Source organism: Oncorhynchus mykiss, chromosome 13 (assembly GCF_013265735.2).
Source record: "Oncorhynchus mykiss isolate Arlee chromosome 13, USDA_OmykA_1.1, whole genome shotgun sequence".
NCBI classification, from domain to species: domain Eukaryota; kingdom Metazoa; phylum Chordata; class Actinopteri; order Salmoniformes; family Salmonidae; genus Oncorhynchus; species Oncorhynchus mykiss.
Genome location: NC_048577.1, coordinates 20,338,979 through 20,360,247, shown reverse-complemented (window position 1 = coordinate 20,360,247; position 21,269 = coordinate 20,338,979). Strand labels below are relative to the sequence as shown.

The window sequence follows — 21,269 nt, the reverse complement described above, 5'->3', positions numbered from 1 at the left end:
AACTATTTCAGCACCATTTTGTGCTGCTCTGAGACAAGCATGGGGACTGGTCTTGATAAATCAATGAGATTTTTATGATCACTGAATCTCCGTTTGGGTATTGGTTAGACTACAATTAGGGTGTGGAAATGTTATGGTCTTAGTACTGTAGCCTACTCCCGACCTGTCAAGTTGTACAGAGCCATATTTTCCTAACGGAAACCCTGAGGGTTTTGTTATTCCTGGAATAGAAACACCATCATATTAATCAATTTAATTAAGCTAAACTAAAAATGAATCTCATATAGTATGTTCTTACAAAAAAGGTTTTAAATTCTCTAGTACAGACAATTTTGAAGACTGTCAAATGCTTCTCAAAGATGCCCTCTGGTGGTCAAACTAGCACTAACTAGCATTAATGGCAACAATGGCTGACAGTTAAATAACTTGCCATAGAATTCTGCGTCAGCCCGCAAGGTGTGCTGCAGTATGACGCAACTTTTACAGGAAGAACCACTGTAATCAAATGGCTACCCAGACTATTTTCATTGCCCCACTCCCCCCTCTTTTACTCTGCTGCTACTCTCTGTTATTATCTATGCATAGTCACTTTAATAACTCTACCTATATGTACATATTACCTCAATTACCTCGACTAACCGGTGTCCCCGCACATTGACTCTACTGGTACCCCCTGTATATAGCCTCGGTATTGTTATTTTGCTGCTGCTCTTTAATTATTTGTTACTTTTATTTATTTATTTTAATTTATTTTTAATCTTAAAACTGAGTTGTTGGTTAAGGGCTTGTAAGTAAACATTTCACTGTAAGGTATACTACACCTGTTGTATTTGGCATGTGACAAATACAATTTGATTTGATTTGGTGTAGCCTGACAAATCTAAGCGTTTTAATATGTTGTTTTTGATTACATTTGTTAATTGATTTGCTGAAAATATGTTTTTCATTTTGATTTCTAATCTAGAAAGTTATTGTAAATGCATTCTAATCTTTTAAAAATGTAGCAATTTTGCAATAATCTCATGAAGCCAGTACACAGTAGATGATTCAGATTAATTAGTTAATGAATTTACAACAATATAAACAAAGATTTAATTTATTACAATAATATCGACTTCACCGACTGAAGAGAGGCTGGGACACAGTAGGTTCGAAAAAATCCTTAAATGTGATAGGAAAGCATCCAACAGGAAAGTGTGGTTATTGCCAGGAAACAGACAGCGGAGCATGTTTTGCCACAGTGTGGGTATTATCAGAGGGAAAGAGGCTGAGATCTAGTATGAGGGAGAAGGGGATACAGGAAATTAGTTTAAATAGTATATTGAGTAGAACATAATTAGATATAGTCTCAAATATGTTATTATTTTTTTCAAGAGCAACGGAGCTGGCAAGTAGGATTCAGTTTCTTCCTGTACCTGGCCCACACTCCAGTACAGTAAACGGCGGTAATGCACCATAACGTTGGATGCCAACCGCCTATAAACCCCACCGAAGAAGAAGACTTCACCAACTGCATACAATTGCGAACGCTCCCTGTTTTTTTGTAAATAAATATATACTTTTTGGGGAATTTAAAAAAAATCGTATCATAACATTTCAAATTACAATACAATAACAACAAAAAAACATAGGACATCACGTATATTTTCTCGGAAGAAACATAAAATAACATTAAAAGTAAAAAAATTAAATCACAACAATTTACTTTCAAACGTTAAAGTACCTTAAATAAAATAAGAAGGTCAGGGGTTACAGTTGTACAAACCTATGATAGAGCTGTAAGAAGGTCAGGGGTTACAGTTGTACAAACCTATGATAGAGTTGTAAGAAGGTCAGGGGTTACAGTTGTACAAACCTATGATAGAGTTGTAAGAAGGTCAGGGGTTACAGTTGTACAAACCTATGATAGAGCTGTAAGAAGGTCAGGGGTTACAGTTGTACAAACCTATGATAGAGTTGTAAGAATACAGTGTTTTTTTTTTGTTATTGACTAATTCTAGAGATTTATTAAATATTGGATTTCAAGTAAAAATATATTGCATTTGGGGACAGATTTAAAATATTTGTTTTTGTGTATATACAATTTACCAGAGAGAATGAAGAAATTAACGACTTACTCAGTAGTTTTGTTTTCATTTGAATAATAACATATTATATAATTAATTGTAAATACATGGGTCTTATTGATGAAATAAAAAAATTAAATACTTAACTCGCTCCAAAATAATTTCACAGTCACACATATAAAGAAGTTTTCCCTTCAGAAAAGGCATAGTCCTCTTAAGGCCTTGAATTTAGGCAAGTTATTGCAAGGGTATATTTTGTGCAAGATTTTAAAGTGGAATGCTTTTACTTTTTTGACATACAAAATTTGTGAGGGAGCAACCAAGCATTCATCCATTCAATTTCAGTAATATATGCATTCAAGAAGAATTTCGCTCTAGGAGAGATCTTGTCCTTGGAGTTAAAAAGTTATTTTATGAATGTATTATTACATTTATTTTCCAGCAGGGGGCAACCTCGAACATTAGTTGTGTATCTATCTTGACATGTTCTCCAAAACATAAATTACATTGAATGAATTGAGTAAGTCCTGAAGGTATTGATTTGCATATAGCATTACATTATTTATAATGTATTGGGAAGTTAAATGTTTGTAAGAACTTTCTATACGAGAGTATATTTCCTTCTCTATCAAATAAATCAAGCACAGATCTAATATTTATTTCAAACCACTTAGGAAAGAACAAATACTTGTTTTTAACAACAATATCTTTGTTGTTCCACAGAAGTGTCTTGTGTGGGGAGAAGTTGTGGACAGGCTGAAAGGGCTTGTTTATGAAATTTGGACAGTTTGATGGGTAATTTTGCTGGAGAATAGTTGCACTTCCAAAAAAATGAAAGACCACCCAATTTCATAAAAATATGACAGGGAATTTAAGTACCATATAGATTCAGAGCTAAGCATGCCTCTTTTTATCCAGTTTACTTTGAAGATATTGTTGATATCAATTCAATATAGTACTTCAAACCCACCATCAGCTCTTTGGTTTGATATTACAGACTTCTTAAGGTTGTGTTGTTTATTTTTCCATATAAAGTTTTCTTGATATCCTTGCTGGTTTGATCAGCTACAAATAGGGATGGAGCAGGGTAGACAAAACGTGACAGACCCTCTGCTTTGAACAATAAAACCCTTCCAATAATAGAGAGGTCATGTTGGAGCCAGTTATTAAAGATGGATTTCGTTTTCTTTAATCTCTGAAAGAAATTGAGATGTTGACAGACAATATGGTTTTTCGCCATGTGCATCTTTCACTGGAATATTCTCATTAGATTGGTCATTTAAGTTATGCAGGGACAATATTTTGCAATTATTGAAATTCCAGACCAGAAGCAGAATGAAATGATTTGATAACATTAAGTGCAGAAGCAATTTGACCCTTGTCTTTTAGAAACAGAGCGGTATCGTCTGCTAATTGAGATATGTATTTATTTTCCAAATATTGAAATACCCTTTAATTCAGGGTTGTTTAAAATGCTAATAGATAGTAATTCTACAACTAAAATGAATAAGAACGCTGAAATAGGGCAACCATGGAATATTTGAGATGTGTTACGATTAATCGTAACTTCATATCTTTATAAAACATATTGATAACAGAGACAAAACTAGTCCCGAAACCAAAAGTGCACATCGAAAGTATTAGCATTGTGTTGAATTGTATCAAATGCTTCAAAAAAGTCGAGGAATAAAATATCAGCCTCGGGGTCAACTGAATCAATCAAGTCTCAAACTAACCCAATGTCACAGCTGATGTGGCGACCTTTCATGAAACCAATTTGGGTTTCAATAATACGCCGGTTTAAGCCCATTTTAAGTCTATTAGCATATGCTAAAATTATCAATTTATATTTCGCCCTTGCAGAAGGCAGGAATCGTGGTCACAGGCAGGCAATGGTCATACACAGGTAGGCAAACAGGCAGGTGAATCAAAAGTAGGACTGAAGGCTATAACTGGTTCTCACACACGAGCTAGGAAATGTCTTAGTAGAGTCAAAACGGAAGACAGGGCTACCTTCAAGAATACAAAGAAACAGAACACACGGTTGACTAAGAAAATAAATACAGAGCCTTACACTTAGGGTTTTTACACAAGGTATTGTCAATATTTAAGGCAGAAAGAGATTTTCTCTTAAAGTAACTTTTTTTTCCACCCTCTAACCCATTTTGCTCTTGATCTAATAAAGTCGGTATTAGCTAAATCAGTTTACATTTGATCTAGTTCTATTCGAGATGTATTCAGATCTGTTTCTTCCTTTTCTGAAGGGATATGCTTTTCTAAAAGAACATTCAATTTATTCATATACTCATATTCTTTCAAACATTTTTGCTACTTTAATTCCTTACTGCGTGAAATAGCGATATATCTTACTTTGAATTTAAATATTTCCCAGCTACTTCCATGCTTTGGTTCTAAAATAATTTAAATTAAACGAGTCAATGATCAAGTTCTTTAAGCTCTTGTTCAAGACTGGATAACTTAGGAGTGAATTATTACATTTCCAGTATTCTGGAACGCCACTGGATTTTTCTGAACATTCTTAACTTAAATAATATAATTGTATGATCAGTCAAAGGAGCAGGTTTTATGGCTTACTTGTACATACTGTAAAAGTGGGGGGGAAATGGGATTGTGGATTTGACCATCGTTTACCTATTACACAGGTATAGGTGTATTCGTTTCAAGTGTGTATTAAAGAAGCGCCATGCATCAATCACTGTCAGTTTATTGCAAAATTAGGTTATGATGTCACTATTCTGAGATCTTTGCGCTATTCTAGGTGGAAATATATCTAAAGAGTTATAAGGTGTTTCATTAAAGTCTCCAGCTATTATAAGCCATGCATTTGTGTACTTGTTTTGCAGCTCAGTAAGCTTATCAGTCTTATTTGAGGTAAGAGTTGTACCTATACACATTGCATATAATAAAAAACACGTATCTAGTTTGGAGATCAATATAACCCATCTCCCATCTTTGGACATACAAGACTCTGAAATATCACCTCTGAATGTATGAGGCAATATCATAGTACCAGCTGAGTGGTAAGACCCGTGACTATAATAAACAGTATTTCCCCATTGTGATTTCCAAAAACTAGAATCTGAATCGCAGGAGCGAGTCTTCTGGATTAGAATGAAATTTGCTTTAGAGTGTTTACAAAATAAATAAAAAAGTGGTTTTCTTTTAGTTATGGTTCGTAAACCCCTGTCATTTAGAGATACAATATTTAGTGCATTGAATTCAATGCGCCCTGTGCTTTGGAGAAAACATACATGTGGCGCGTGACCGGAAGTTGTAACACTGCTGATGCTACGTTCCCCCATGAATCCAAAGCTGTGAACAGGTATTTCAATTTTTCTTGACAATTGTGTTACCCCAAGTTGCAGAGAGAGTCTTGCTATATATACGCTTTATATCATGCAAAAGGAAATGATTAATTAACTTGACGAACAATAACACACGCCGCTGGTGAGAGATTTGCTAGCCACTCATTCCAATGTTTACAAATGTCCCCCTAAGCAAGTGTGGCTGACTAGTGACAGTGACAGCTAGCTAGCTAGCTAGACCATGTACAACTGAATCATAGAGGTAGACTGCTTATAGAGACACAAACACATTTCTTATGACCAGCCAAAACAAAACATTTAGCTACATATGTACTGTAACTAGCTAGTACAGAACTGTGTTGTAGCCTATGTGAACTCACCCTTAAAAGCCCAACCTGTTTGACGAGCTAAACACCGGTAGGCCTGGTTGTAGTCAACTGCAAGTGTTGCTGACAGATTTGATCAGACCGGCTGAAAAACGAATTACAGAAGTAGTATAGATATCTGCAATGTTTATAAACGTTTCCCTAGATGCTTGGAGAATGGGGAGAGGTGTGGTGGCTGATTTTGGCCCCAGTGAGTTGTTCTCTGGCCTGTGCCACACGGACACCCTTGACCCGTTCCCAGTGTGGCGGGATGGAGCCATCAGCCCCTGTTTTAACCAGCTGGTTCTGGGAGCCCTGGCTCACGCTGTAGTGGCCGTCTTCAGTGCCTGCTACCTGAGTGCTCAGAGGTAATGTTAGGTCACACAGTCAGGCCCCTCACAAAATCACAAGGCATAGGCTAAAACATTCTGGCCACTATTAATCCTACAGCACATACAGTAGTATGCGATACAGACCCACATATTGTACCTACGTGTACCTAGGTAAAATAAAGATGTTTGATTTCTACCTCCAGAACAGTAAGTTCATGTCTGTACTAGATCCCTTTCTGTAGATTGGCATCTTTATTATATCTATTATATCTAGCCAGGCCATATTTCAGACAGTTCATCGACCATTTTATCCTTTTGCATTACACAGATGCAGCCTCCTCCGGCCCTCTCCCCCGTGTGGTTGGGGCCTCAGGGTGGCCTCAGCCCTGCTGGTGACCCTGCTCTTCGTGGTGGACTTGGTCCTGGTGGTCCTCCTCCACCGGGGGGACATGTACCTGGACATCCTGGCTGATGGATGTGCCATCCTGGCATGGCTGGTCCACTTTGGGGCCCTGCTTGTCCTCCAGAGGTCCATCTATAGAAGAACCAGGGGTCCCTCTGTGTTACTACTGCTGGTCCTGTTGCCTATCCCTAACCTGGTGGTCACCCTGCTGGCTTACGCCCATAAGGCCACCTACCTGGACCTGGCAGAGCCCTTTAGAGTGGCACGGCTGGTGCTCGCAGTCACCCGGGGACTCTCTCTCCTGGTCTACCTCCTGGCCTTCGTTGCTCCCTGCGTCGGTGAAGGGAGTTACACCTCCATGTCCGTCAATGATGCAGACAGCTCTCTCCTCATCCCAGAGAGTTCCTACCAGGACACGGGAGAGGTGGTGGCAGAGGATGGCAGTAGCTTCATCTCCCGCCTGATGTACCTGTGGTTGAACCCTCTACTGAGGCGCGGCCGGCGTGGGGAGCTGGAGAGGCCATGCAATGTCTATCTCCTTCCCCGGAGGCTCCGCACCAGCGCAGTGCGCCGACACTTCCTCCGCTGCTGGGAGGACTGCCAACTGAGGGAAGCAACACAGAGAAGGAACACTACACCCAGGCCTGCAAACAAGAGCCTACAGAACAGAACATGGACTTCACCCCTCCAGGAGGGTATAGCAGTGGAGGAGGTAGGACTGTTAAAAGTGTTGCACAAAGCCTTCGGGCTACGCTACTACTTGCTTGGTGTGCTGAAGCTAGCGGGCAACATGCTGAGCTTCGCAGGACCCCTGCTCCTCAGCAGCCTGGTGCACTACATGGAAGAGGAGGGGGCCCCCGTCAGCCAGGGGGCCTGGTGTGCCACGGGCTTCTTCTTCAGCACCTTCTTCTCTGCCCTTATCCGGAACATCTTTGCCTTCGAAGTCTCGAAGGTCTCACTCTCAGCGCGCGCCGCCCTCATCTCCGCCATCTACGGGAAAGCACTGCGGGTCAGTGGCGGCAGCCTGGTAGCGCGGTTCACCCTGGGCGAGGTGGTCAACTTCATGAGCACGGACACGGACCACGTGATCAACTTCTTCAACAATTTCCACGAGGTGTGGAGTCTGCCCTTCCAGTTCTCCATTGCCCTCTACCTGCTCTACCTGCAGGTGGGTTTGGCCTTCCTAGGAGGACTGGGTGTGGCTCTGCTGCTGGTGCCGCTCAATAAGGTGCTGGCCTCGAAGATCATGGAGAATAACAAGCACATGCTCACACATAAGGATAGTCGTGTCAAGGTGAGAAATTCTTTGACTATCTTCTACTTTTATCTTAACACTCCAACCATAGCAACACCTATATGAATGCTATTATTTTTATTGTTTAGAGCAGTGCTATTAAGTAGTAATGAAGTAGTAATTACAACATACAACTTCTATAGCTTTTATATTAAAAGTCTTCGATGTCAAGCTGCGAAACTGCTTGCAGACGTTTCACCTAAAGATGTGAGCTCAACAATGTCGTCTGTCTGCCCTGTCCTTACCTTCCAGCTAATGACAGAGGTCCTCTTTGGAATACGAGTCATCAAGTTCTACAACTGGGAGGCCTACTTTGCCCAGAAGATAGCAGATTTTCGGGGGCAAGAGCTGTCCCACCTCAAGGCCATTAAGTACCTGGATGCTGTGTGCGTGTACACCTGGGGATCTCTACCCATAGTCATATCTATCATCACCTTTGTCACATACGTGCTGCTCGGCCATGAGCTCACTGCAGCCACGGTAGGCATGGTCCATATTTCATTTTGTGAAACTAGAGTGCTTCATCCGATAGTAGTTTCCATTTAAAAGTGAGCAAAATATTTTGCAATCAATCTGTTCCAATGTCCTCACTAGCAATACCACCTTGTATGAAGTAATGTTTCGGATAGAACATTCCAAGTGGTGGCTATGCTAGAATGGACATTGGAACAGACATACTAGCTATTGAAAGACCTAACTGATACCCAGGAACACAATGATGATGTGGGTGCATGAGACTAATTCGAATAGGGACACTTTCCCTCCTCCATTGCAGGTGTTCACCACTCTGGCCCTAGTGGGCATGCTGATCGTCCCCCTCAACAGCTTCCCCTGGGTCCTCAACGGCACCCTGGAGGCCAAGGTGTCCCTGGACCGTATCCAACGCTTCCTCAAGCTTCCCAACCAGGACCTCGATGCATATTTCAGTCTCGGTAGGTGTGTGTGTGCGTGCTCAGCATAAATAAAGTACATTTTGCTTGTACATACATTATTAATTAATACATGTGCAATAACTGTGTCTATGAAAGTGAGATATGCAAATATGTGCATGAAATGTTTTTCATTGACTTTGTGGCTCCAACTTACAGTGGCCCCTGAGGACCCCCAGGACACCATTGTGATGAGTCAGGGCATATTCTCATGGCAGGGGCCTGGGGGGCCAGACCACCCCACAAGCTCTGATACTGAATCCCCCAAAGGAAGTCTGATGCTCCATAGCCTCAACCTATCCATCACTAAGGTGTGTACCCTGCATCACAAACTATGTAACCTATACAGCTTGGAAATCATGGGGTCTACCATCTTATCACAGCAAAGATGTAGTATTTTTTTTTCTTGTCTGCCAGGGATCCCTAGTTGTTGTGGTGGGCAAGGTGGGCTGTGGGAAGAGCTCCTTACTGGCAGCCATCACTGGAGAACTCAACCGGTAGTGCTCACCGCCTCATTTACAAAGCTTACAAAGCTCAAGTAAATTTGTTTTGTTGGTTTATTTCAATGACCTTTTTGGATCTATCGTTGAGTTGTTACTTCCCTCTGTAGGCGTGGAGGTGATGTATACGTCCAGGGCAGGGAGGATGGGTTTGGTCTAGCCGCTCAGGAGCCGTGGATCCAGCATGCAACAGTTCGGGACAACATCCTGTTTGGCAAGGACTACAACAGTTCTTTCTACCAGGCCGTGGTGGAGGCCTGTGCGCTCACGGACGACCTCAATGTGAGAGACTCACCTCTCTTTTTCACTTTCTTTATTTGTTTCTCTCTCTCTGCTTCAATCTCTCTTATCCTCATAGACAACCTCATTGCTAGCTTTATCCCATGTTCCATTTTTATTTAGGCCCAGTCCAAACTTTACTTGACCAACCTCTAATATATTTGTTATATATCCAACGAATGTTGTTAAACACAAATTCCAAACTCGGTGCATATGAAAATATTTGACTGAATTGTCTTGTTTGTCCAGATTCTGCCTAATGGGGACAGGACCGAGGTGGGAGAGAACGGAGTGACTCTGAGTGGAGGACAGAAAGCTCGCCTGGCCTTGGCCAGAGCTGTTTACATGGTAAGAGTCCTCACCAGAATCCATGGTAACACAACAGCCATCTAGAAAAGACAGAGACTGTGTATCAGTGAATCTCCAACTTTATTTAACAAGCAAGCTTTTGCCAGGTTAGAAGTATGGATGGCAGAAAACATTAAATAATTTGCTTTTTGTATTGAATGTCAATCTCTCTTTTAAACGAACAAGGAGAAAGACATTTTCCTCCTGGACGATCCACTGGCAGCAGTAGACTCTGACGTGGCCCATCACCTCATGGAGAGATGCATCATGGGGATCCTCAGGAGCAAGACCAGAATCCTATGCACCCACCGCATAGAGTTTGTGGACAAAGCTGATGTGGTGATTCTCATGGACAATGGAACAATTATTAAAACAGGTAGTGAACTCTGGCCTTACGTTCTTCAATTGATAATGGAATAATGAATTACATTTCTGTGCAAATGCATATGTCTGAATAAACTCTCTGTCCTTCTCATTCGTTTTAAATAGGTACACCTGAAGAGGTCCTTCCTTTGGTAGAAGCAGTGCCCAAGAACCGGAAGAATGACAGTAATGCAAAGGAGAAAGGTACCAGTAGTCATTTATGTCTCTTAGCGTTGTGTTTTGGAATATATTGCTTGCAACACAGTGCTAATATCACTGATGCAGAGGAATGAAAGTCCATTTGATTATTATCTAAACCTTGTTGTTGAATTGAGTGATGGACCACTCCATGGAAAAATTGGCAGGTGTTTTTATTTGCGTTCTGACTTGAATCAGATGTCATTGAGCGAGAGGAGAAGCAGGGTCCGTCCAATGAGCTGTTTGCGGAGGAGGAGTCTTCACTGTCAAGGGAGGAGCAGAAGGCGGTGGGCGGGCTGGCCTGGAAGGTTTACCACACCTACTGGAGAGCGGTAGGAGGGGCCTTGGCTGTCTCCATCTTGCTGTCCCTACTCCTCATGCAAAGTACAGCTACCACCAGGCGCCTTAATATGACATCACACTTCTGTTGCCTTTGCTGGATTGTTTATGAATTTGACATTTTGCTGTCTCTGTCTCAGCCTCTAAGAATGTGTCTGACTGGTGGCTGTCCCACTGGATCTCTAACCTAAAGAACAATGGTTCCACCCAGAGTGTTCTCTTGCCTGCCTACAGCTCACCACACCTGCTGCTATTCTCTCCTGGAGGACTAATGTAAGTTAGATGTTGTTAGAATGTTGAGACTGATACACTGGATAAGATTAAATTACTCAGAATATGCAGTGTCATTCCTCTTATATAATCCACTGTTAGGTTCTAAATAACATGGCAAAAACTGATGGGCAACTATAAAAGCTCAAACCAAGTTTATTCACCCAAAGGGTCGGACAGCTGAGCAGACAAAAACAGCACGAGTTTCCCCCAGCACGAGTATATATACCCCAATTTGGGTGAAGTATCCTCCTCTTCTCTAAACGTGACATCTTTATTGCTAGGCAGGAAGTTAAGTGATGCGGGCAATAAACAGTTCCTTCTCCCTTAATCTGACCTGACCTCTGCCCCACATTCCTCACTAAACCACAGCTCTCCACCCTTATCAGTGACTGCAACGGTGTGATTGCCTTTCCTTTACTCAGTACATTCCAAGCTTAACTGCCTCCACCATATACATTCCTGCTACAGATAACCATTTACTTCTGGTGTAGAAACCAGACTATGGCACTCCATATTTCAAGTTTAGGAGTCAGAACCCATCACCACTTATGACTCCACACTGCTTTAAGTCACACTTAGGTACTCTCCATTGATATTACAGAGCCTCTAAATCTAAATCCTTTAGATTGTGCAGTAAATGGATTAGGTGTCAAATCGCAGAGACTTCCATGATGCAGCACACACGCATGACAAGATTGATTCAAATGTGTGTTTTATCCCCAGGTTCCCTGTCAATATTATGGAAACGACAGCTTTCGCCAACATGAGCTCGGAGGTGAAGTTCTATCTGACAGTTTACTGTTCCATTGCGGGTGCCAACACGGTCTTCACCGCCTTCCGAGCCTTCCTCTTCGCCTTTGGAGGCATCCATGCAGCATCGGTCGTCCACAACAGGCTGCTTGACACAGTCCTCAAGGTTGAGCGTCTTCTGTTCAGTTGACCCCTCGGGAAACTGGTTTAGTCATGACCATGGTCATGGTTTCAATCATGCAAAAGCAGTATTTTACATTTTATAGCATAACTATGATTTTTCTGAAAAATGATCACGGTTCAACTCATGCTGTGAGAGCAGTGGAGGCTGCTGAGGGGAGGATGGCTCATAGTAATGGCTGGAATGGTGTCAATGGAATGGTATAAAACATCTCAAAGACGTGGTTTCCATGTGGTTGATAACACTCCATTGACTCCATTCCAACCATTATCCATTCCAGCCTCTACTGTGTGAGAGTTGATGTTCTGTAGATAATTTACAGTGTACTTGTTTTGTCCACACATTCCTAGTGGTGGGTACTGTTTGTAAAAAAATATATATATATATGTTTTATACACGTTGTAGTATTTATTTTAAAGGTATATTATTTTGTACATAAACAAAAATGCTTTATTGGATAGAGGTGAGACAGTGGGAAAGATAGTTTTAGGCTGAAAAGGCATTGGTCCGGAGTCAAACCCATGCTGCAGCCATATATGTGATCTGAAGGCAGTGGTTCAGACTGCTAGACTACCTTAATGCACGTGTTTGTAGTGTTTACTGTTTACATTTCCATGATAGAATACAAACACACCGAACTAACCCTGACCCGCCTCTCTCTATATCAATCCAGGCTACAGTTACCTTCTTCGACACTACACCGCTGGGCCGTGTCCTTAACCGCTTCTCCTCCGACCTGTACAGCGTGGATGACACTCTCCCTTTCTTCCTCAACATCCTGCTGGCTAGCATCTTCAGCCTGCTGGGCATGCTGGTAGTGATGAGCTACGGCCTGCCCTGGTTCCTAGTGGCCCTGCTGCCCCTGGGCCTGCTCTACCACCTCACACAGCGCTTCTACCGACACACATCCAGAGACCTGAAGCGTCTGTGCAGCCTCACCCTCTCGCCGGTTTATTCACATTTCTCTGAGACGCTGAGTGGCCTCGGTACCATCCGAGCAAGTTCCAGTGCCTCCAGGTGAGGACGGTAAAGTTAGAATGAGGAATTTATATTTTGGACCCACTCTAGATCTGGTGGTTACCAACCTTGATTTGGCTAGTTGAATCAGGGGTGTTAGCGGTTAGATCTGAGCTTGCACAAAAGCCGGCTCAACTTGTACCTCTCTAGGACCAGTCCAAGGTCCAAGCCAAAACATAGTTGTTGTTTTTTTGGAAGGAGGTTCATGTTCTCCGTCTGTCTGTTGTGGCTCTAGATTTGAGGAGGAGAACGAGAGGCGTCTGGAGCAGAACCAGCGCTGTCTGTTCCTTAGCAACGCCGCCATGCAGTGGCTGGACATCCGCCTGCAGATGATCGGCGTTGTCGTGGTGACGGGCATCAGCGTGATCGCCGTCGTCCAGCACCAGTTCAAATCCATCGACCCGGGTGAGCACCCAGCTAGCATGTTAGCATGTGTCCCATAGTCAGCACAGGTTTAGCACAACACAGGCCTTGATTACACTGTTGATGTCTACTAGTTGTTGAGGCTGCTGTAGAGGAGAATCTAGAAATAGTATCAGTACATGTACTTTGAGTATACAAAACATTAAGAACACCTCTTTCCATGACGTAGACTGACCAGGTGAATCCAGGTGTTAGCTATGATCCCTTATTAATGTCACTTGTTAAATCAACTTCAATCAGTGTTGATGAAGGGGAGGAGACAGGTTTAAGAAGGATTTTTAAGCCTTGAGAAAATTGAGACATGGATTGTGTATGTGTGCCATTCAGAGGATGAATGGGCAAGACGAAATATTTAAGTGCCTTTTGAACAGGGTACTGTAGTAGGTGCCAGGTGCTCCGTTTGTGTCAAGAATTGCAACGCTGCTGGGTTTTTCTACACGCAACAGTTTCCAGTGTGTATCAAGAATGGTCCACCACCCAAAGGACATCCAGCCAACTTGACACAACTGTGGAAAGCATTGGAGTCAACATGGGCCAGCATCCCTGTGGAATGCTATCGACACCTTATAGAGTCCATGCCCCGACGAATTGAGGCGGTTCTGAGGGCAATATTGTTTTGTATAGAGTATACTCAGTGTATGTCTTGTTTGCTGTGCCTAGGCCTTAATAACAACTGTTTGTCCAATGGTTGTTCTCCCTGCCAGGTCTGGTGGGTCTGTCCCTGTCCTATGCTCTGTCCATCACAGGCCTGCTGTCAGGCCTCATCTTCAACTTTACCCAGACAGAGATGCAGCTGGTGAGTGTGGAGCGCACCGAGGAGTACTCCACCACCCTGCCCACTGAGCCACAACACAGCAACCCACAGGTGAGGAGTCCTGTGAGGACATGTGTCTTATAGCATGCTACTCAGTTGCACCCCATTGAGGCTTTTTTTCTTTTCAGAAGTGTAAGCCACTCTGTAGACCTTTTAGAAGGTTATGTGGCAGGTTTTCAGTAGCTGTCTTTATGAGGTGTTGGATAGGTGTTATTTCTAAAATTACTACATCTATTTGTTCAAGTTCTTTGGGTATTTTAGCCTGGTCAGTTACTTCTTACTGAAGTGGCCATTCAGGGGAATAGAAAACAAGTACATTTGTTAAATGACTGAGGACCCATCTACTTCCGACTTTACCATAGGTGCCCACCTCGTGGCCGGAGCAGGGTTGGGTGGAGTTCCGTGGGGCCGTGCTGTCCTACAGAGAGGGGCTGCCTAACGCCCTGGACGGGGTGAGCCTGGTGGTCCGGCCTGGGGAGAAGGTGGGGGTGGTAGGCCGGACGGGCTCAGGCAAGTCGACCCTGTTCCTGGCCCTCTTCCGCATGGTGGAGCTGAACCAGGGTCAGATCTTACTGGATGGAGTGGACACCAGCCAGGTGGGACTGGCCCAGCTCAGGTGAGAGGATTAAGAGATGATGGTGGTGATATGATTTTAATGTTTTTTTTTCAACTGATAATGATGGGGATCTGTGCATCTGTAATAAAAGCTCTTTATAGGTGATGAATTTGAATTTGATGAATTTTTTTACACTTTATTTGTGGCTCCCCCTTCAGGTCCAAACTGGCCATCATCCCCCAGGACCCATTCCTGTTCAGCGGGACAGTGAGAGAGAACCTGGACCCATGTGGACGTCACCCTGACCCCCGGCTACTGGAGGCCCTGGAACACTGTCACCTCAACCCTGTCATCAACCGCATCGGTGAGAGAGAGGGAGGGTGGGAGAGAAAGAGTGGGGGAAGAGAGGATTGAGGACAGTAGAGGAGGGAGATTGTGATGGTGATAGAAGGGAGATGATAAATTATGCAAATGAGAGGGTGATCTAGCAGATGAGAAATAGGAAGAGTAGTTGAATTAAACAGACAAACAGAATGAGAGACCAATGGAGAGAAGAGGGGTATCAAACAGAGGTGAAAGTAAGCCGGTACATTCCAGTACCAACAAAATAAATAGTGGGGGTACGTCATACCAGTAAAACGTGACCCATCGCAATAATTTAAAGGAAATGCCAAGAAAACTATATTCAATTATACCATTATTTAACATGTCGGCTGCATGAAAATGAGCGAGTCGAAGAAAACACTAAAATGTTGGAAAGGCGGAGGAGATAAGTGACCGAGATGCGTGCGTACAGCATTGGATGCATCATTTCGGGATACAAGTGTGGTGGGCCTAATGACAATCGCCGAATGTCATTACACTTTTAGTTTTTTTTGTAACAGATTTGTCTTTCCATTCAGCAAATTGCAGGTGGATGCTGGAATTATATTGTGAGTGGCCAAACGTGCGTGTGAAAACCTCATGACTGGTTGTTTTTATGCCACATTCAAAGTTAACAGGGATTCTATATGTAATCTATGCATCTAAACTCAGCAAAAAAAGAAATGTCCCTTTTTCAGGACCCTGTCTTTCAAAGATAATTTGTAAAAATCCAAATAACTTCACAGATCTTCATTGTAAAAGGTTTAAACACTGTTTCCCTTGCTTGTTCAATGAACCAGGAAGAACCATAAACAATTAATGAGCATGCACCTGTGGAACGGTCGTTAAGACACTTAACAGCTTACAGACGGTAGGCAATTAAGGTCACAGTTATGAAAACTTAGGACACTAAAGAGGCCTTTCTACTGACTCTGAAAAACACCAAAAGAAAGATGCACAGGGTCCCTGCTCATCTGTGTGAACGTGCCTTAGGCATGCTGCAAGGAGGCATGAGGACTGCAGATGTGTCCAGGGACATAAAGTGCAATGTTCGTACTGTGAGACGCCTAAGACAGCGCTACAGGGAGACAAGAGAGACAGTGGCAGACCACGTGTAAGAACACCTGCACAGGATTGGTACATCCGAACATCACACCTGCGGGACGGGACAGGTACAGGATGGCAATAACAACTTCCCGAGTTACACCAGGAACTCACAATCCCTTCATCAGTGCTCAGACTGTCCGCAGTAGGCTGAGAGAGGCTGGACTGATGGCTTGTAGGCCTGTTGTAAGGCAGGTCCTCACCAGACAACAACGTCACCTATGGGCACAAACCCACCGTCGGTTGACCAGACAGGACTGGCAAAAAGTGCTCTTCACTGACGAGTCACGGTTTTGTCTCACCAGGGGTGATGGTCGGAGTCGTGTTTATCGTTGAAGGAATGAGCGTTACACCGAGGCCTGTACTCTTGAGCGGGATCGATTTGGAGGTGGAGGGTCCGTCATGGTCTGGAGCGGTGTGTCACAGGATTGTCGGACTGAGCTTGTTGTAATTGCAGGCAATCTTAACGCTGTGTGTTACAGGGAAGACATCCTCCTCCCTCATGTGGTACCCTTCCTGCAGGCTCATCCTGACATGACCCTCCAGCATGACAATGCCACCACGCACAGAACGAGCAGTATGGCTAATTTCCTGCAAGACAGGAATGTCAGTGTTTTGCCATGGCCAGCGAAGAGCCCAGATCTCAATCCCATCGAGCACGTCTGGGGCCTGTTGGATCGGAGGGTGAGGGCTAGGGCCATTCCCCCCCAGAAATGTCCGGGAACTTGCAGGTGCCTTGGTGGAAGAGTGGGGTAACATCTCACAGCAAGAACTGGCAAATCTGGTGCAGTCCATGAAGAGAGATGCACTGCAGTACTTAGTATCTGGTGTGGCCACCAGCTGCATTGACTATTACTTTTGATTTTGAACCCCCCCCCCCCCCCCCTGTTCAGGGACACATTATTCCATTTCTGTTAGTCACATGTCTGTGGAACTTGTTCGGTTTATATCTCAGTTGTTGACTCTTATGTTCATACAAATATTTACACATGTTAAGTTTGCTGAAAATAAATGCAGTTGCCAGTGAGAGGATGTTTATTTTTTGATGAGTTTATGTGTCATTCTATGATTAGACTAGTGCTGAACATATTACCGCCACACCGGCAGTCCCGAGCCAGGAACGCAGTCAAATTCCACGTAACCGTTTAGTCATGGTAACTATGCTTCTCCAAGCTCTGATACTGCTGATGATCAATAGTAGCCTACCAAACTAGCTAACTGCCTGGTACTCAGCACTCTATTGTCCTTCTAATCACTCTGACATCAATGCAAACGTAATCGATGAGCTCATGTTGCGCAACATTTCTATAGGCTATGCAATTGCGGGAGAAAAGTGTTTTGATGGGATCCTCTTTTTAATAGAGGCCATCAGCTTTCTATAGGCTAGGCTTTCCTAATATTAAACACATTACTTTGCTTTAAAACAGAAGTATAGCCTACCTGGCTGGCATTAAAATGAACCACGGGAAAACTCCATTCGCTATTTAAGCGCATAGATGACATGTATTTTCCCCCTGCCCCTGTTCCGAGACAGGTCCATGATAATGGTCCATTCTAAATGAAAACTAATTTGACACAAATGATTTAGTATATGTAAAGGCAAGATTAAATCAAGAATAGTCTAATGGGTGACATTATTTGTCCTTCACTTGTGAATGATCCCACTTGTGTGCATTAAGGCAAGAAACAACTCCTGTAGCCTAGCCCATAGTCCTATATGTTTTGATAAGGTTTGAATCACAACTAAAGTGGCCAAATAACTTCTTCAAATTTAAGCTCATTAATCCATTTTTACAACCGGTGTAGAGCCTAACGTACATAGGCAGTGCGTGAGTTACACATTTGGGGAAAATCATTTTCACCATAAAAATGCACCTTTTATAATAAAGAATTACATGCATAATCGCATTATGGTCACTTTTGAGAATGGCGTTTTCCCGCTAATTGATTGCATTTTGGAACATTCATGCTTATAGCCTACCGCCGTGTACTTATTGCTATGCTTATAATGTGAAGAAATAGCCCAATAGCTTATCAACATTTTAAGCTAAATGTTCAGATCTGTTGCATCAGCCTCATTGCTTTTAAAATGTTTTTTATTTTCTAATAAATTTGCTAAAAACCTGTTTTCGCTTTGTCATGATGTGGTATTGTGTGTAGATTGAGGATCAAAATTAATTTAAGCCATTTTAGAATAAGGCTGTAACGTAACAAAATGTGGAAAAAGTGAAGGGGTCTGAATACTTTCAGAATGCACTGTATATTCAGACCAAGCACACAACCGCCACTGGCCGTAAAAGGCATTGTTTTTTTTAAGGGGGCATTACTGCCACACTAGGGGGATGCCACCGGGAAATTTTTAGGCATTATCAAGTGCTTGTCAAATTGTGAATGAGAGACTGATGAAGTGTGTGTGCTGCCTGTGCAAGAAACAAAGCAGAGCTCATGCCTTTCATGCAACTTTTTTCAAATCATCATTAGTCGCATCTTGCAGCCTTAGAAAGTATTAAAAATCAAAACATATAGCCCAACGTTTGTATCACAACTAAAGTTCCCTGTTTCTTTGTTAACCCCTCAACACAGAATAGCCACTTTTGAGAATGGCGTTTTCCCGCTAATTGATTGCATTTTGGAACATTCGTGCTTATAGCCTACTGCCGTGTACTCCCTTTAGAAATCGTTTGGAGAAAACATCCTTTCTATTTTATTCAGCTATGTTCAATTGAATTCTTCCTACAATAAAATCATCATAACGGTCAATTACTGTGAGACAGGCAGTTATTTGCTTTAAAATCACAAAATGTCATGACCGCCACAGCCCTAGATTAGACCCATTTAAAAATGTTAAAAACGTGGTATGTCCTGTGCGGTAAGAAATTAATTCTACTTTCACCCCTGGTATCAAACCAAGTGAGAGTGAAAGAACAAGGAAGTAAAGGAGAGTGAGGAAAGGAAGAGAGTGAAGGTAGTAATTAGTTCATGTTTGTGTCTGTAAGAGTTTGGTCAGGTGGCCTCACTAACCTCTGTGAGTGTATTTGTGTATCTTAGGTGGTCTAGGTGCTGAGGTGGGAGAGCGGGGCAAGTCTCTCTCTCTGGGACAGAGACAGCTGCTGTGTCTGGCCAGGGCTCTGCTGACTGAAGCTAATGTAAGAACCAGCCCACACCATCCATCCATATCGATTGCTAACATGGCTTTGAATTCATCCATCCATACCAAATACTAACATGGCTTTGAATTGTCAACCATCTGTATAAATTACAAACATGGCTTTGAATTCAACCATTCATATCAATTACTAGCATAGCTTTATTTCTCAACCATTGTTTCCTCTCTATAGATTCTGTGCATTGACGAAGCTACAGCCAGCGTTGACCAAAAGACTGACAAACTGCTACAGCAGACAATCAGAGAGAAGTTTCAAGACAAGACCGTCCTCACCATTGCCCATAGGTAAATGATTCAGTGAACACAACTTTACATAATGATCTTAAGTTCTTTAGTAGACATTATACATTATACGAATTATACATAACTTGAGTTTTTATGGTACATTTTTAACGTAATTTGATGTCCTAGTTTAATAAAGTGACACCTTGATTTTCTCTTTCTCTGTCACCAGAATCAACACCATCATGGACTCAGACAGGGTGCTGGTGATGCATTCTGGGAAGGTGGTGGAGTTTGATACCCCTGCTGATCTGTGCCAAAGAGACGACTCCATTTTCTGCAAGCTGGTTGGCGGGAGGGGAGAGTGAGAAGAGAAGCTATCAGAGGACTAATGACAATGGGAAATGTCAATGGGGATCTCTCTCTGTTTCCCCACAGGAGGCCAGTGGTGGTCAGACTCTGTGGACCAACCAACCACCCGTCCAATGGAGGTGGTAGAAGTTGGCACTATAATAATTACTGGTCCAGGGTCAGATTATAATTTTTTTATCCCCATGATCGTTAAGGTTAGGATTTGTTGTAGGGTAATTTGATCCTAGATCTGTAGTTAAGGGCGGCAACTTCTGCCTTGAGGCCCACCGACTGACATTTGACCTCAGAGAGTACGGTCTGAATAGACCAACCCGAGCGAGATTATTCTTTTACTACATTTTAGGAAGTCCGGTTAATTTTCTAACCTGGGCGTCATGTGGAATTTCTCTGCTTTTTATTCATGAAACACGTTAATGTGGTACGAAAGAACTGTCGGTGTCAACAGCACAGAGGTAATGAAGAAACAATGAAAAAGTACTTTAATTGCTTTTGTATGAAGTGAGTATTTTATAGCGCTATAATGATTTGGACTGAAAAGTTGTCTTCCTAGACAAGTCAGTCATTCACTTTGCAGCATCGTCAATCATTTATGAATGTCTGAGATTCCTTTTGCACCTGGTCTGTTGGCAGTATGATCTGTATAGCTAGAGTGCACAATAATGGACATTCTTCACATAGATAAAACACATGTTTACACACTGTTTTCTGTACGGACGTGCTACAGACAAATATAATTTGTGATAAATCAAGACAATTTAAAGTTACTATTTTTCTATTTGTTTACCATTCACACAGAGCACATTTGTTTGGAAGCTCCTCACAATATTGTTACGTCTGAGGATTTCAAGCCATTCTGTAGCAGAACTACTGTATATCAGTCATTTGAGAATGTTTTGTAATATACTGTAAGAGAGAACATCTCAGGGAGAATCGCCTTTACATGCAGCGTTTTCAGTAGTGGTCAGTACTCTCATGTACAGTAATATGAAGGTGTAACATATTCTAAATAAAATGGCTGCACTGGTTTTACACGTCTGGTCACTTTTTAGATTTATTGAGTTTGCTTGAACATCATTATGACAATCGTCATAATCGTCAAATTTCTATGATTTACACATCTCATGTTATTATTTTGTTGAGTTTGGGTTCATCAAAATGTTAGTGCGATTACATAATTGTCATTTAATGGTAATTGGAAGGAGTAGCCCCACCTTAAAGGTATGGTTACACAGTAAGAATGTTATGATGTCTCATAAATTAGTTCTATTCAAGTCGTAATCCCTAGA

At 42.5% G+C, this 21,269-nt stretch overlaps 1 protein-coding gene across 3 annotated transcripts; it reads left to right on the top strand.

The window, feature by feature from the left end:
* The first annotated feature begins 5,313 nt into the window (after positions 1 to 5,313).
* On the top strand, positions 5,314 to 21,014 carry abcc10 (ATP-binding cassette, sub-family C (CFTR/MRP), member 10). Of its 3 annotated transcripts, none has more exons than XM_021557084.2 (22): positions 5,328 to 5,409; positions 5,924 to 6,125; positions 6,418 to 7,786; positions 8,039 to 8,266; positions 8,562 to 8,718; positions 8,875 to 9,026; positions 9,133 to 9,212; positions 9,326 to 9,497; positions 9,744 to 9,842; positions 10,029 to 10,218; positions 10,332 to 10,409; positions 10,602 to 10,787; positions 10,883 to 11,015; positions 11,739 to 11,931; positions 12,620 to 12,963; positions 13,199 to 13,368; positions 14,133 to 14,251; positions 14,563 to 14,816; positions 14,975 to 15,120; positions 19,272 to 19,369; positions 19,562 to 19,674; positions 19,844 to 21,014. In XM_021557084.2, the coding sequence occupies exons 2-22, from the start codon at positions 5,935 to 5,937 to the stop codon at positions 19,977 to 19,979; spliced, it is 4,608 nt and encodes a 1,535-aa protein (XP_021412759.2). In that variant the 5' UTR covers positions 5,328 to 5,409; positions 5,924 to 5,934; the 3' UTR covers positions 19,980 to 21,014. The 3 variants fall into 3 exon arrangements, with proteins under 3 accessions (XP_036796452.1, XP_021412759.2, XP_021412757.2); XM_021557082.2 differs by having other exon boundaries at positions 14,091 to 14,251; XM_036940557.1 differs by lacking the exon at positions 5,924 to 6,125 and having other exon boundaries at positions 5,314 to 5,409; positions 14,091 to 14,251.
* The last annotated feature ends 255 nt before the right edge of the window (positions 21,015 to 21,269 follow it).

What these genes read in the sequence shown, in the direction of transcription:
- abcc10 (XM_021557082.2), top strand. Translation starts at nt 5,935, where the DNA reads ATGGGGAGAGGTGTGGTGGCTGATTTTGGCCCCAGTGAGTTGTTCTCT. An exon ending in ATGAGCTCACTGCAGCCACG is followed by an intron (nt 8,267 to 8,561) that starts GTAGGCATGGTC and finishes CCTCCATTGCAG; the next exon opens with GTGTTCACCACTCTGGCCCT. An exon ending in CACAACACAGCAACCCACAG is followed by an intron (nt 14,252 to 14,562) that starts GTGAGGAGTCCT and finishes ACTTTACCATAG; the next exon opens with GTGCCCACCTCGTGGCCGGA.